Source organism: Vigna umbellata, chromosome 5 (assembly GCF_029865625.1).
Source record: "Vigna umbellata cultivar VRB3 chromosome 5, Vumbellata_1.0, whole genome shotgun sequence".
Classification (NCBI taxonomy): Eukaryota; Viridiplantae; Streptophyta; class Magnoliopsida; order Fabales; family Fabaceae; genus Vigna; species Vigna umbellata.
The window spans coordinates 67,993,492-68,006,031 of NC_142169.1; the positions used below are offsets into that span (position 1 = coordinate 67,993,492).

General features: G+C 32.5%; 3 protein-coding genes across 3 annotated transcripts; all 3 read left to right on the plus strand.

Moving 5' to 3' along the window:
• Positions 1-2,021: 2,021 nt before the first annotated feature.
• On the plus strand, positions 2,022-3,488 carry LOC124833179 (isoflavone 4'-O-methyltransferase-like). The gene is made up of 2 exons (XM_047307583.2): positions 2,022-2,903; positions 2,987-3,488. The coding sequence occupies exons 1-2, from the start codon at positions 2,151-2,153 to the stop codon at positions 3,287-3,289; spliced, it is 1,056 nt and encodes a 351-aa protein (XP_047163539.1). The 5' UTR covers positions 2,022-2,150; the 3' UTR covers positions 3,290-3,488.
• Positions 3,489-4,757: 1,269 nt separating this feature from the next.
• LOC124833200 (pterin-4-alpha-carbinolamine dehydratase 2, mitochondrial-like) lies at positions 4,758-9,220 on the plus strand. The gene is made up of 6 exons (XM_047307616.2): positions 4,758-4,961; positions 5,039-5,109; positions 5,204-5,289; positions 5,608-5,731; positions 5,834-5,902; positions 7,937-9,220. The coding sequence occupies exons 1-6, from the start codon at positions 4,849-4,851 to the stop codon at positions 8,023-8,025; spliced, it is 552 nt and encodes a 183-aa protein (XP_047163572.1). The 5' UTR covers positions 4,758-4,848; the 3' UTR covers positions 8,026-9,220.
• A 907-nt stretch (positions 9,221-10,127) lies between these two features.
• On the plus strand, positions 10,128-11,310 carry LOC124833206 (spastin, putative (Protein of unknown function, DUF599)). The gene is made up of 2 exons (XM_088091981.1): positions 10,128-10,579; positions 10,667-11,310. Exons 1-2 carry the CDS (start codon positions 10,408-10,410, stop codon positions 11,197-11,199), a joined length of 705 nt encoding a protein of 234 aa, XP_087948107.1. The 5' UTR covers positions 10,128-10,407; the 3' UTR covers positions 11,200-11,310.
• Positions 11,311-12,540: the final 1,230 nt, after the last annotated feature.

Consider the following 12,540-nt stretch of genomic DNA (forward strand, 5'->3'; position numbering starts at 1 on the left):
TATTTTGATGGTAGGGGAGCTAATCCTTTCTTACATATGATATTTATACATATTATGATCATGAATATGAGTTATGAACATGTTAAAATTTTGATAATGGTAGTTATCTATTCACTTGTGTAAATTTAGTTTTCATGATTATAATTTTCGAGTTATTGTGGTAAAACATTCCTTTTAATTGTTTTTACCGTTGGATTTAGCTAAAATTTTAATATATGAATCCTAAGACCTATTTTTTTCATTTGGACCGTTCGGATCATTAATTAAGAGTGTGTACTTGGAGAAATAAGTTCTACATGTTTGAGTAAATTAATTACTCCGTTATTGTGTTACTGAGTCCTCTCGGTAAAATATAGATTTTGTTTTATTTGAACGTTAGATCAACCTGAAAATTTGATGTATGATTCCTAAGATATATTACTATAATTTGACCGTTCGGATTTGTAATTAGAAGTCTATGTGTTGAGAAATAAATTTCGAAATTTTGAAAAGTATGATGAACACTATATTTTTGTTCTTAAGTTATCATGGTAAAAACTTCATATATATTTCATTTATCGTTACATTGAGCCCAAACTTTAATATGTAGTTCCTAAGATATGTTGATATATTTTGGCTGATCTATGACCTTTGATTGGTGAAAATATGTTGAGTTATACTCGTTATGGGAAAAAATGAGTTTATAATATGAAGTATGATATCTGGCAATATGTTTAATTTATTGACACCAAAACGGGTTATTGTCAATTTATGATTAAAGAATGAACATGATTGAGTTAGGTGGATAAGAGGATTTGAATTGTTGATTTTATGAAATGTTGGAGTGAATATAAGAAATCATTACTTATGAAATGATGTTTACTACTGGGAGTAGCATGTTCGGTTTATACCATAAGAGCTTGATATGAGCAAAGTAACACCCGAGGTTTATGAAAGCAGGCAGAAAGTGGTATGACCATAAGGCTTTGACATAAATATATGATTCGTAAGTTTTATAAAAGCAGGCAGAGAGAGGTCTGGCCATAAGGCTTCAGAAAGTAAGACATAGTATACAGGTAAGGCTTAAGGAAGCAGGCAGAGAGCGGTCTGACCATAAGGCTTTGTGAGTAAGCATGGTATACTTGTAAGGTTTATGAATATGAGAAAGAGGATTTTGAAGAAGTTAAAAAAAATGGATTAATGACATCGGGATAATGGTATTTATAAATTGCGGAAATACATGATTGAAACATTTATATTATAAGTAAGTTTAATGATTGTATGATATGGTTGGCTTACCCTTATTTGTTTGTGCTATGATCATATAACTCATGTTATATGTGAGCAAATAATGTTGCAGATGCGGTTGAAAAAGCTTAGAGATGATGAGAGAGATGCGGGGAAAAACTTTCAGGGATTTTTGTAAAAAGAATAAATTTGCAGTGGAAAAATATGTTGTGTAAGACTTATAAGTTTAATTTCGAATTTATGTTAAGTGGTGAAGACTATAATGTTTAAAGTTTGTAAGTTTGGAATTGTACTTTGGAAGAATTGAAATAAAGTTTGATTGCTTATATCAGATATCAAATTAATTTAGTCTTTACTACTAGTAATACCCTTTAAATTATTTGGGTGTTACACTAACACCAAACTAGTTCGACCGGAGTTTGTTGGAATTAATTTAATTTGGTAGAAATTATTTATTCTAGATTTTCCATGGACACTTGTTCTATTTATAGGAAAGTAAGAAGTGACTCAGAAAGATAGTCATAAAACAACAACGAAAAAAATTAAAGGAAAATATTGATAGATATTTTAATTTTATTTATATTTATTATGTATTTTTTCTGTTTTTATTTTTCTTTTACATATTCTATAAATTTATTATTTTCATTTTTTAAATGTATATTAAGTGTTAATACACCCTTTTTTAATCTCCATGACTCAAATATGAGCGAAGAGAGTGACAATCTTTTCGCTATTCTAGATAGAGAATTCAAAGAGATAAAAACAAAAGAAAGCAACATTTTTTTTTTCTTTTCTAGATGTCACAGAAGTCAAATACATCATGAATACTAGAAACCAACAGTCAATTGATTCAGACCACAAATTTCATGTATTTTCTCATAAAAGCATAAGGATTTTTAGCCAAGCAAAGAATTCTGGAAAAGATGGATGTTGAAGAGTTGTTTCAGGCTCAGACTCATTTATACAAGTATACTTACAGTTTCGTTGCTTCCATGTGCCTCAAAAGTGCAGTTAACTTGGGAATACCAGACGCAATCTTCAAGAATGGCAAACCTATTACTCTCTCTGAGTTGGTCTTGGCACTTCAGATTCAACCAACAAAATCTGGTCATGTATATAGACTCATGCGCTTGCTGGTGCATGCTGGCTTCTTTGCAACAACCAAGGTTGTGAAAGATGATAAAGAAGAAGTGGGGTATGATCTCACACCTTCTTCAAGGCTACTCCTTAAAGACAACGTTCCAACCTTGTCTCCTTTTGTTCGAGCAATGTTTCATCCAGCTATAGTTCACTCATCAGAATCATTGCCAGAGTGGTTTCACAGAAACGAGACCACACCCTGTGACACTGCGTTTGGGATGAGTTTCTGGGAGTATTTGAGTCAAAACCAAGAGTTTAACGGCCTCTTCAATGAAGCAATGGTCAGTGATTCCGGGATGGTGAATTTGGTTATGAAAAACTGTAAATCTGTTTTTGAGGGACTGAATTCCTTGGTTGATGTTGGTGGCGGTAAAGGAGGTGTGGGTAGGATCGTTTGTGAGTCACTGCCTAATTTGCAATGGACCGTGCTTGATCTTCCACATGTTGTTGAAAATTTGCCTGACAGTACCAATTTGAAGTTTGTTGGAGGTGACATGTTTCAGTCCATTCCTCCAGCAGATGCGGTTCTTCTCAAGGTATGCAACTTGTTCATCTTTACAAAACCATATGTTAAGTTGGATTTGAAGATATTTTAAGTTGGTTAATATGCATGTCGCAGTTAGTGTTGCATGCTTATAGTGATGAAGAATGCATTAAGGTACTGAAGAAATGCAAAGAAGCTGTTTCAAAGAAGGGGAAGACAGGGAAAGTAATTATCATAGACATAGTAGTTGGTCAAAAGAATGAAAATCATGAATTAACAGAAGCAAAGCTGTTTTTTGATATGATTACGATGGTTGTGGTCACGGGGAGAGAGAGAGAAGAAAAAGAATGGGAGAAACTCTTCTTGGAAGCTGGATTCAGTCATTACAAGATAACAAACATCTTTGGTATGAGATCACTCATTGAAGTTTATCCTTGAATTACTCTGATAATCTGTATTCATATGTTGCACTGTTGTGTCCTAGTTTCTGCTGATCTTCTCAATTGTGATGTGACAACTCTACTTAGCTATGTTTGGTTGCAGTGTGTAACTATGTTTAATTGAAACTCAGTATTTTCTCTCTCTTTTCTTTGTGGGTGTGAAAGCTTAATTTCATGGCAGAGTTGTATTATTTTGACTAAGTCTCAACTTCTTTTACTCCACTGACTGTTTTAAGAACGATCGAACAAACCTTAGGGCCTACATTCTGAAGGCACGGACTAGTCAAAAGTTGTGTATGATAGGATTGATCACTGCACATGAAATTGAAAACAACACAGGCTTCATCTGTGGTTGATCTAAACAACATACTGATATAAATGGAGGAAATATGCTACAGATAAGAAAATTTCTCTCGTATATTATTATCTCATCATAAATATATATGATTTTTAAACTAATTATTATTTTTTCACGAGTTTTGGATTATTTTTTATAAGTTTTTAAACTAATTCTTATAATTATCAACAGATTTAATAATTTGTAATTTCGACAGTTTTCTCTTAATTTTATAACATTCCAAAAACGAAAATCTATAATGTTATAATACTTTCTAAAAGCTGATTTTTGAAACGTTTATTGTATTATTAGACACTAGAAATATATTTCTTTTAAGACAATTCGTTATAGTTTATCAAAACATATATAAAATTAGTAAAAGTTAGTTTAATACGGCTTTAAAAAAATTTCTTGACACGATTTTTAATAATATAATTATGATTTTAAATTAAAAAAATAATATATAATTATAATTAAAATATTATTATTTAGCCGTGTCGTGTTTATTGTTTTCTTGTATCAAAGTTTCTTGTATCAAAGTACCGCTGCTCATAAAATTAGGAGAGAAAAACATTAAATAAATAGCTACGTAAGTATTAGAAATTGTTAGAAAAGTGTGCTATTTTTTTACTGATAGCGTTCTTAAAATTCAGAGGTGTTTTCTAATTTGTTATTTAAAATTTTGTTGTAACACTTTAATTTCTTAAGGTTTTTTTCGTTGCCAACTTAATCTTTTAAGTCATGTTCTTTTCCTTAATTAAGTTTATACTAACATACAATATAAAAATTATTAAAAATTAAAATAAATTATGATTTATTTTGAGAACATTTTCTACTAAAAGATAACATCGTATTTCATATTATAACCAAAATAATTAAAATAACGTTACAAATTTCGTTTTTTTCTTAAGAAAATACATTTACACTTCCCGTTTTATTTATTATTTAGTCTTGAGTTGAGATAAAACCTATCTGGAAGTTTTGTTCATGTTACTGAAATAATCACAAAGCCCAATGAGATAATATTTTCAGGGGGGCAAAAACGGTACTTCCTTCATTACTTTTTTTTCTTGTACTTATTCCTTCTGAGAGAGGGCAAAAGAGGAAATAAAAACAGAAAATGTGAAACAACTGAATTGCTTTCTGAACGCCTACGCCCTGAAAACGTAAGAGGATGGAACTGAAAACTTCGTATTGAGCCTCTGTGCTGCTTCTACCAAATGAATCGCCTTCTTCTTCTTCTTCGCCACCCTCTTCTACCTTTATCTGTTGCCGCCGCCAAGTTATCATTACAACCCTTTTCCCAAATCTATTATTCATACACACGGAGAGGGTAATTTCATCTGAATCTCTTTCTTCGTTTTTTAACAATGTGTTCTACATGCTCTGATTTCACTCTGTTGCGTTTAGAATGAATTCTGAAATTTGTCATGGAGCCTCTTCACCTCTCACAACCGCTACATTTTGCATTACCAACAAAGGTGTGTTTGCCTGCTCTATCTACTTATATAACTTACCCTTTAGGCGTTTCATAATAACACGTTCCGATCATCAATTTTTGCTTTTTTATTTCAGACTTGTCAGCTAAGAAGTGTGCACCCTGCAATACAAAGGACTTGCAGCCCATGACCCAGGATGAAGCACGCACTCTGCTTCCACAGGTTTGTGTAGATTGTGTTGTTAAAAATGTTCAACTCGAAAACGCTATGGGATTATTGGATACCCGTTACTTTGAACTTGATTTCACAAATTTCATATAATGTACACTTTGTGTGCATATGTTTCAAAAATGATAAAAATTTCTCAAAATTAATGCATTCATACGTTTAGAGGTCTTTTTTAATCAACGCCTCTATTCAGCTCGTTATTTGGTCAGCTACGACCTCCCCGCTACAACGCTTTGGCGCACTATTTAACACCTTGATTCAACTTACGTCAATTAAGTATCAATGTATTTGTTATTAACATTAAGTGATCAGGTTGTCGATTGGGATTTGGTAAACGAGGATGGTGTATTGAAATTGAGGAGATCATGGAAAGTGAAGACTTTTACCAAAGGATTGGAATTTTTCAGGATAATAGGTGATCTTGCTGAAGCTGAAGGTATTATTTTCTGCCGCTTTCTACTTCCCTCCTCCTCTACTCCCGAATGTATTGATGTTATGAGAGAAATAGAAAGTTTAACAATGATGTTTTATTATGTAGGTCATCATCCTGATCTTCATCTTGTTGGCTGGAATAATGTTACCATAGAGATTTGGACACATTCCGTGGGTATGAATATGTCATTGTTCAAATTATTTAATCAATTCTGGTTTCTGAGAAATATAATATTAGAAGATTTTGTTTAGGCAAGACTGACCTATAATGAAAAGCTCTCTATATCTATAGGCTAAAACAAGTCTCTGGATCTTGTTTTCAAGAACTGTTTTGTGCTCTTCATTCTTTTGGCTTTTATTGCAGCCAAGAGTGACCCTTTTCTTTTCATCCTATCCATCTCTACATTCATGACACTCATTTTATGTTGACAAGATTGTAACTGTAAATTCCAGTTCTGAAATCTGTCAATTTATCTCAGCTCCTTTCGAAATTCACAACAAAGTACCTTTGGGTCTTTACACTAGGGTATTATTGAGGTAGTTCCTTTGGTCTAATACTATCTCAGACCAAAACATTTTTCATTTGCCTCAACAAGCTTACAGCTTAATATAAGTAACCCAGTCCTTCTATTTACTGAACTATAGATGGTGCTTTCGAATATGTTACTATCACTTGACCTGACTTATTGTTTTGTGTTACAAAGTATGCCAATTCATGTATTCGTGTGGTCTTCCTAAATCTCATGACCTGCAGTTTCAAGCATTCTGTGACTCTGACCATTCTCATGACTAGAAATCTTCACAGGTTATTTTATTTTCTTTGGCTCAATCTGGTATCCTGGTCTTCTAAGAAGCAATTTGTTATGTCTTGCAGCAGCACTTAGGCTGGATACAGCTGCCTTGCTGCCGTAACCACTGATCTATTGTGGTTTCAGTCCCTTCTAACTGAACTGCAAGTTGCTATTTAAGCTCCTACACTCCATTCTTGCACTAAAAACTTTGAATTGGATCTTCACTTTGTTCTTGAAAAAGTTATACAGCAGTGAGGGTCATTCATCTTCCCTCTCAATTTCAAGTAGCTGATTTTCTCCGCAAAGCTATGTCCAAGTCTCAGTGTGGTCATTTCATGTCTAAACTCGCTGTTTCTTCCTTCGAAACATTCAATTTGAGAGTGACCGTTACGGGTAGCTTAGTCATTTTTTTAGACAGTTTGATACAGCTAAATGTTTTTAGCAGTTTGTTAGGTTCACTGAATGTCTAAATGTCTTTTAGTCGCTAATCAGAGTATGGATGAAATCATTTTCACCTTTCTCTCTCAAAACTCATTAATCTTTTCTTTGATTCTTTAATTTTTTCTTTCTATGACCTGATATGTAATACTTCTAAACAATTGGAACCCAGTGTAATGAAGATATATTTAATGAAACCCGCGGCACAGGCACAACGCTGGCTACCAGTGATATGATTTTTGTCCAGATTGATTCCTATTTATTTGTCATATGCACCATGTATCAAATTAAGCTCTATATAGAGTACATTTTAACCGATATATTTAAGGGTTAAAGAAAAGAAAATAATTCCTGGTTGCGATGTTACTAATTTGCTTCTCTGGAAAGCCAATAATTTTTATTTTCTACCTATTTGGAGAGAAGGAAAAACTGTATGCTCCTTGGCTACCTTTAAAATTACATTTGGATTTTATGTTTGTCACACGATCCGTCGAGTAGCCTCCACCTCCAACATAGTAGTATTGTGATACTGCAAGGAAAAGAAGTGCAGACGAGGAGTGGTTGTCTTACGTTTTATCTTTAGGTTAACTCGAGAGAAATTTTGAAAATACAAATATTCTCTTTCTCTGGGTGTGTTTGTTTGTGTATCCATGCAAGTTAAAACTTTAATTAAACACGTAATTACTTCATCATATAGTCGTTTTGTTTGGCCATATTACATTTTCTTAGTTGCCTATAAGCTTACATATCTTGAAATTCTTTTAATAAAAGGGCTTCGCCACATACATATTCAACTTGCATCTGTAATATTAGTAGAGCATGTATAGTACACTTTAGCTTGGACAATATCATTGCTTCTTTCCAACGCTGTTTAACTTTGTCCCAAGTTTCCTTTTCGGTGTAATCTAGTCCTAATTTTCTTGATTTTTTACATCGTAATTCATTTGTTTATATCCATATATGAATCCGTGTTTATGCAGGTGGGCTGACCCAGAATGATTTTATTCTCGCTGCTAAGATGAATGGACTTAATTTGCATGGCTTGGTTAGACGGAAGGCTTCCGACTGAGTTATAAAAAGAAATCCAAAAGACTTTGCTTTTCTTTAAAACTAGGTCATGGGCTATCCTTCTAATAATTTCGAAGCTGTAGTCCGATCTATTAATTTGCTGCTACATCATCTGAGATGTCAATAACATCGAAGTTTAGCTCGAAATGTACATGATTGTAGTTGTCAAAAGACAACCATGAATTAGAATGGTTAAGAAAAAGAGCCAAAATAAGGTAGACCAAGCTTCTCTTTGGCATGAACTCATAAATCAAGAGTTTCACCTTTTGCTGAATGTCACTGCCAAATGTCTTACAAGAGTTGTACTGAGACTTCTTTGTTTTTAAACTGAACTTCAGTTTTGATCTCCTGAGACTGTTGCTCAGTTCATGGACAACCTCTTTACAACTCTCTTTGTCCCATTGGCATGTACATCCTGATAAGAAATTATTAGATATCATGTATAGTACACTTTAGCTTGGACAATATCATTGCTTCTTTCCAACGCTGTTTAACTTTGTCCCAAGTTTCCTTTTCGGTGTAATCTAGTCCTAATTTTCTTGATTTTTTACATCGTAATTCATTTGTTTATATCCATATATGAATCCGTGTTTATGCAGGTGGGCTGACCCAGAATGATTTTATTCTCGCTGCTAAGATGAATGGACTTAATTTGCATGGCTTGGTTAGACGGAAGGCTTCCGACTGAGTTATAAAAAGAAATCCAAAAGACTTTGCTTTTCTTTAAAACTAGGTCATGGGCTATCCTTCTAATAATTTCGAAGCTGTAGTCCGATCTATTAATTTGCTGCTACATCATCTGAGATGTCAATAACATCGAAGTTTAGCTCGAAATGTACATGATTGTAGTTGTCAAAAGACAACCATGAATTAGAATGGTTAAGAAAAAGAGCCAAAATAAGGTAGACCAAGCTTCTCTTTGGCATGAACTCATAAATCAAGAGTTTCACCTTTTGCTGAATGTCACTGCCAAATGTCTTACAAGAGTTGTACTGAGACTTCTTTGTTTTTAAACTGAACTTCAGTTTTGATCTCCTGAGACTGTTGCTCAGTTCATGGACAACCTCTTTACAACTCTCTTTGTCCCATTGGCATGTACATCCTGATAAGAAATTATTAGAACTACGTAAAATGTGAACGACAATGTATGTGTAACATAATCATGCCAATTGTGCTTGTGTGCAAAGCCAACTCCAGTTTGTTGTGTCTTGCTAAGCCGTTCCTGCAAATAGCATATGGTTGATGAATCAAATGTTGGAATGTCAGTGTCTTCCGTCTCCCTTCCTCTACTGCATCCTTTCTCACGGATTATTTTAAATATCCCCGGAAGATTTACCGGGAACGATTGAATTTGTATTAAAATTCTATAATTAACGTATGAGTGAATTGATTGAGGTTTCGACAAGGGCTACTTGATTTATTAATTAATTAATATATACAAGAAAATTTAAGTGAGTTAAGTCACGTCAAAACAAGAGAGTTAAATATTATATAAAAAAAAACTAATAAATTCCTTTTTCTTTTTAAATTTTTGATTGAAAATGAAGTTAATCTTTTATGTGAGAGAGACTCGGCTAACATGTATGTAATTTCTTTATAATGAATTCTCCCTTAACAGAAAATAAAATCAATCGTGTATTCTATTATAGCATAATTAAATGCTTTTACTATTTATATAGGATACAGTGTTATTCAAAATTATTTTACCCAGTTTTTTAACCACTCCATTCTTAATTTAAGTAAAGTAAATTTTTTTGCCCGCGTTTAAAAAAATTGCAAATACCACCTACGTAGAGGAATTGATGAAGTTATTCTGAAAAAAGAAAAATAATTAATGAAGTTAATCTCGCGAAAAATAATTGAAGTTAGTAATCTAATATACATACATATATATATATATATATATATACATATATATATATATACATATATATATATATATATATATATATATATATATATATATATATATATATATATATATTATACAATATATACCGGTAATAATATATTTAATTTAAGAACATATTGTATTTTGCCTCAGCTATTTAGGTTACCCTTGTTAAGGTCAATTGTTTGTCCCTTTCAGGTTCCAACATTTTGGAGTACCAAATCTGTTTCTTCTTGGCAACAGCTTCTGTTTCCCCTAACCCATTTTCTTTCTTCCATTCATTGGTGTTGTACTAATCAATAATTCGCTATAAGATAAGGTTGGAAAATTTATCAAGTTGCCATAGGTTGTCAAATCACGAAAGGTCAATAATCCTAGTTAATTATTGGAAGGATGACACCAAGGAATTCCTCCTAGTTTTGTAGTTTATAGCTGAAGATTTTGGTAATAAAACTTCAATCCTCCACCATTCCTCAATCAGGTTTGCTAATCATGAAGTTCCATAAGGAGTACCTGGATTTAATTTTGGTCCCTTCAGGTTTGCTAATCATGTTTGCTTATCACCTCTTCCTGCTTTACAAATATATCAATCAGCCTCACACCACAGTCATGGGATTTGAGAACAATGACAAAAGAATCTGGGTTGAAAGAATTATGCAGGCAAGTTATTAATCCTTATGACCCTTTTCTTTATTTGATTGAAAACCCTTGTGATTATTTTCATTGTTTTAACATTGTAATGATCAGGCAGACAAAAGGGATGTTAGCACGGCTCTGTCTGTAATTCAATCAAACACCACAGCTGCTACATTCTTGGCCTCAGTCTCTTTGACTCTAAGTTCACTTATTGGAGCTTGGATTGGCAACACTTCCAACATTTTCTTCCAGCGTCAATTGATCTATGGTGACACTAGACCAACAACCATTACTATCAAGTACATTTGCCTGCTAACATGCTTCCTTCTAGCTTTCTCAAGCTTTGTTCAATCAACAAGACATTTTGTTCATGCAAACTATTTGATAAGCACTCCAGATAGTTTTGTCCCTGTGAGTAGTGTGGAAATAGCTGTCATAAGGGGAGGTGATTTCTGGTCACTCGGTCTTCGAGCCCTCTATTTTGCTCTTGATTTCCTACTTTGGTTCTTTGGACCAATACCTATGTTTATTTCCTCACTGGCCATGGTGCTTGTCCTCAATTATCTTGACTCTAATGCAAGGCCATTGCACCCTAATGTGTCTCAGGGAACCCAGATTCAGATGCCAAAGAGGGGCTTTAACTTGTGAAGGACTACCCCTATGCTTTCAACCAATGACACATAAATTCAATGAGATGTATCAAATCAATTTAATCAAACTGCAAAATCTTTTTATACAATTTTTCTGCCAAAAGAAAAATCTAAATTCCCTTGTACAAAAAATTGTGAATTTTCTCATATAATTCTTTTAAGTAAGATTACAAACTTTTGTTTAATATTTTAAAAGAATTTATAGATCTTTTAGTTTAAGTTTTTTTTTAAAATTATAAGCTTTTCAATGATACAAAATTGGTTAAGTTTCACAAGATTGAGAGACACAAAAAAAAAGGATGTGATGAAAAATAAAAAGAGATAAATGAAGAATATAGTAAAAGTGAAATGAAAAAAAGAGAGTAAATATACAAGTTAATTATAGGTGTTTAATTAGAAACATCAAATAGTTAAAATATTGTGCTTTTAAATATGTATTTTGTCCACTCCTAATCTAAACTTATACACGCAATTAAGTGTTTTTTCTTTAATAACTGTAATTAGTGTGATGAAAAAGCAAGAATATTTGTCTTACAAGCAAAGTTATATTTTTGACTTGTAATTGTGAATGACATTAGCGTGTGGGAGCTGCTGGATGCCTCATTCTGTGGCAAGTGATTAGCGCCACTGACTTTCTTGCTTGCACGCAATTCAATAAGAAAACTGCCATCATAAATGATGTATGCAAATTCTGCAACTTTTTTCTTGTGTTTGGCCAAAAATGGAAATAGATTAGCCTGTCTGCTGCGTCTTACTGTACAACTTGTGTTAAGCTTAAGTTTTACATATACCATCTCACCATTGGTAAATTATTTTCTTCCTTAAATATGTGATATTTAGATAACAGATTCACGCAGTTCCCTTAATAAAATATAATTGTTGTTCGTATTAAATCAACACTACGTTATTTAAAAGGTGCACCAGGATATTATCAGTTTTGAATTAAGTTTTCACATATTTATCTTTGGAGTAAAGATTTTTTAATACGTCTAAATATTTTATATTCCTTTGATATTATATTTACTTACTTTTTATTCTCTTCTTTCTTAAAATAATACAAAAGTTTATATTTTTTTATCATTTTATCTTTGTAATCTGTGTCAAATGAATGTAAAAGTGTGTCATGATATTATTACTCTTAGTTTTGATACAGTTTGAAAAAATTTTAATAAAAAAATATCTTGTGTATATAAACTGAGGTTAATATCTCGTTTTATATATACGAGATTTTGTTTATATTCGCGCTCCAGCTTTATGTTTTAGAAGAAAAAAAACAGTTCTTATCATATACCTTTGTGTGAAGTTATGTATAAGTTTAATAATACGAAAGATGTTAGAA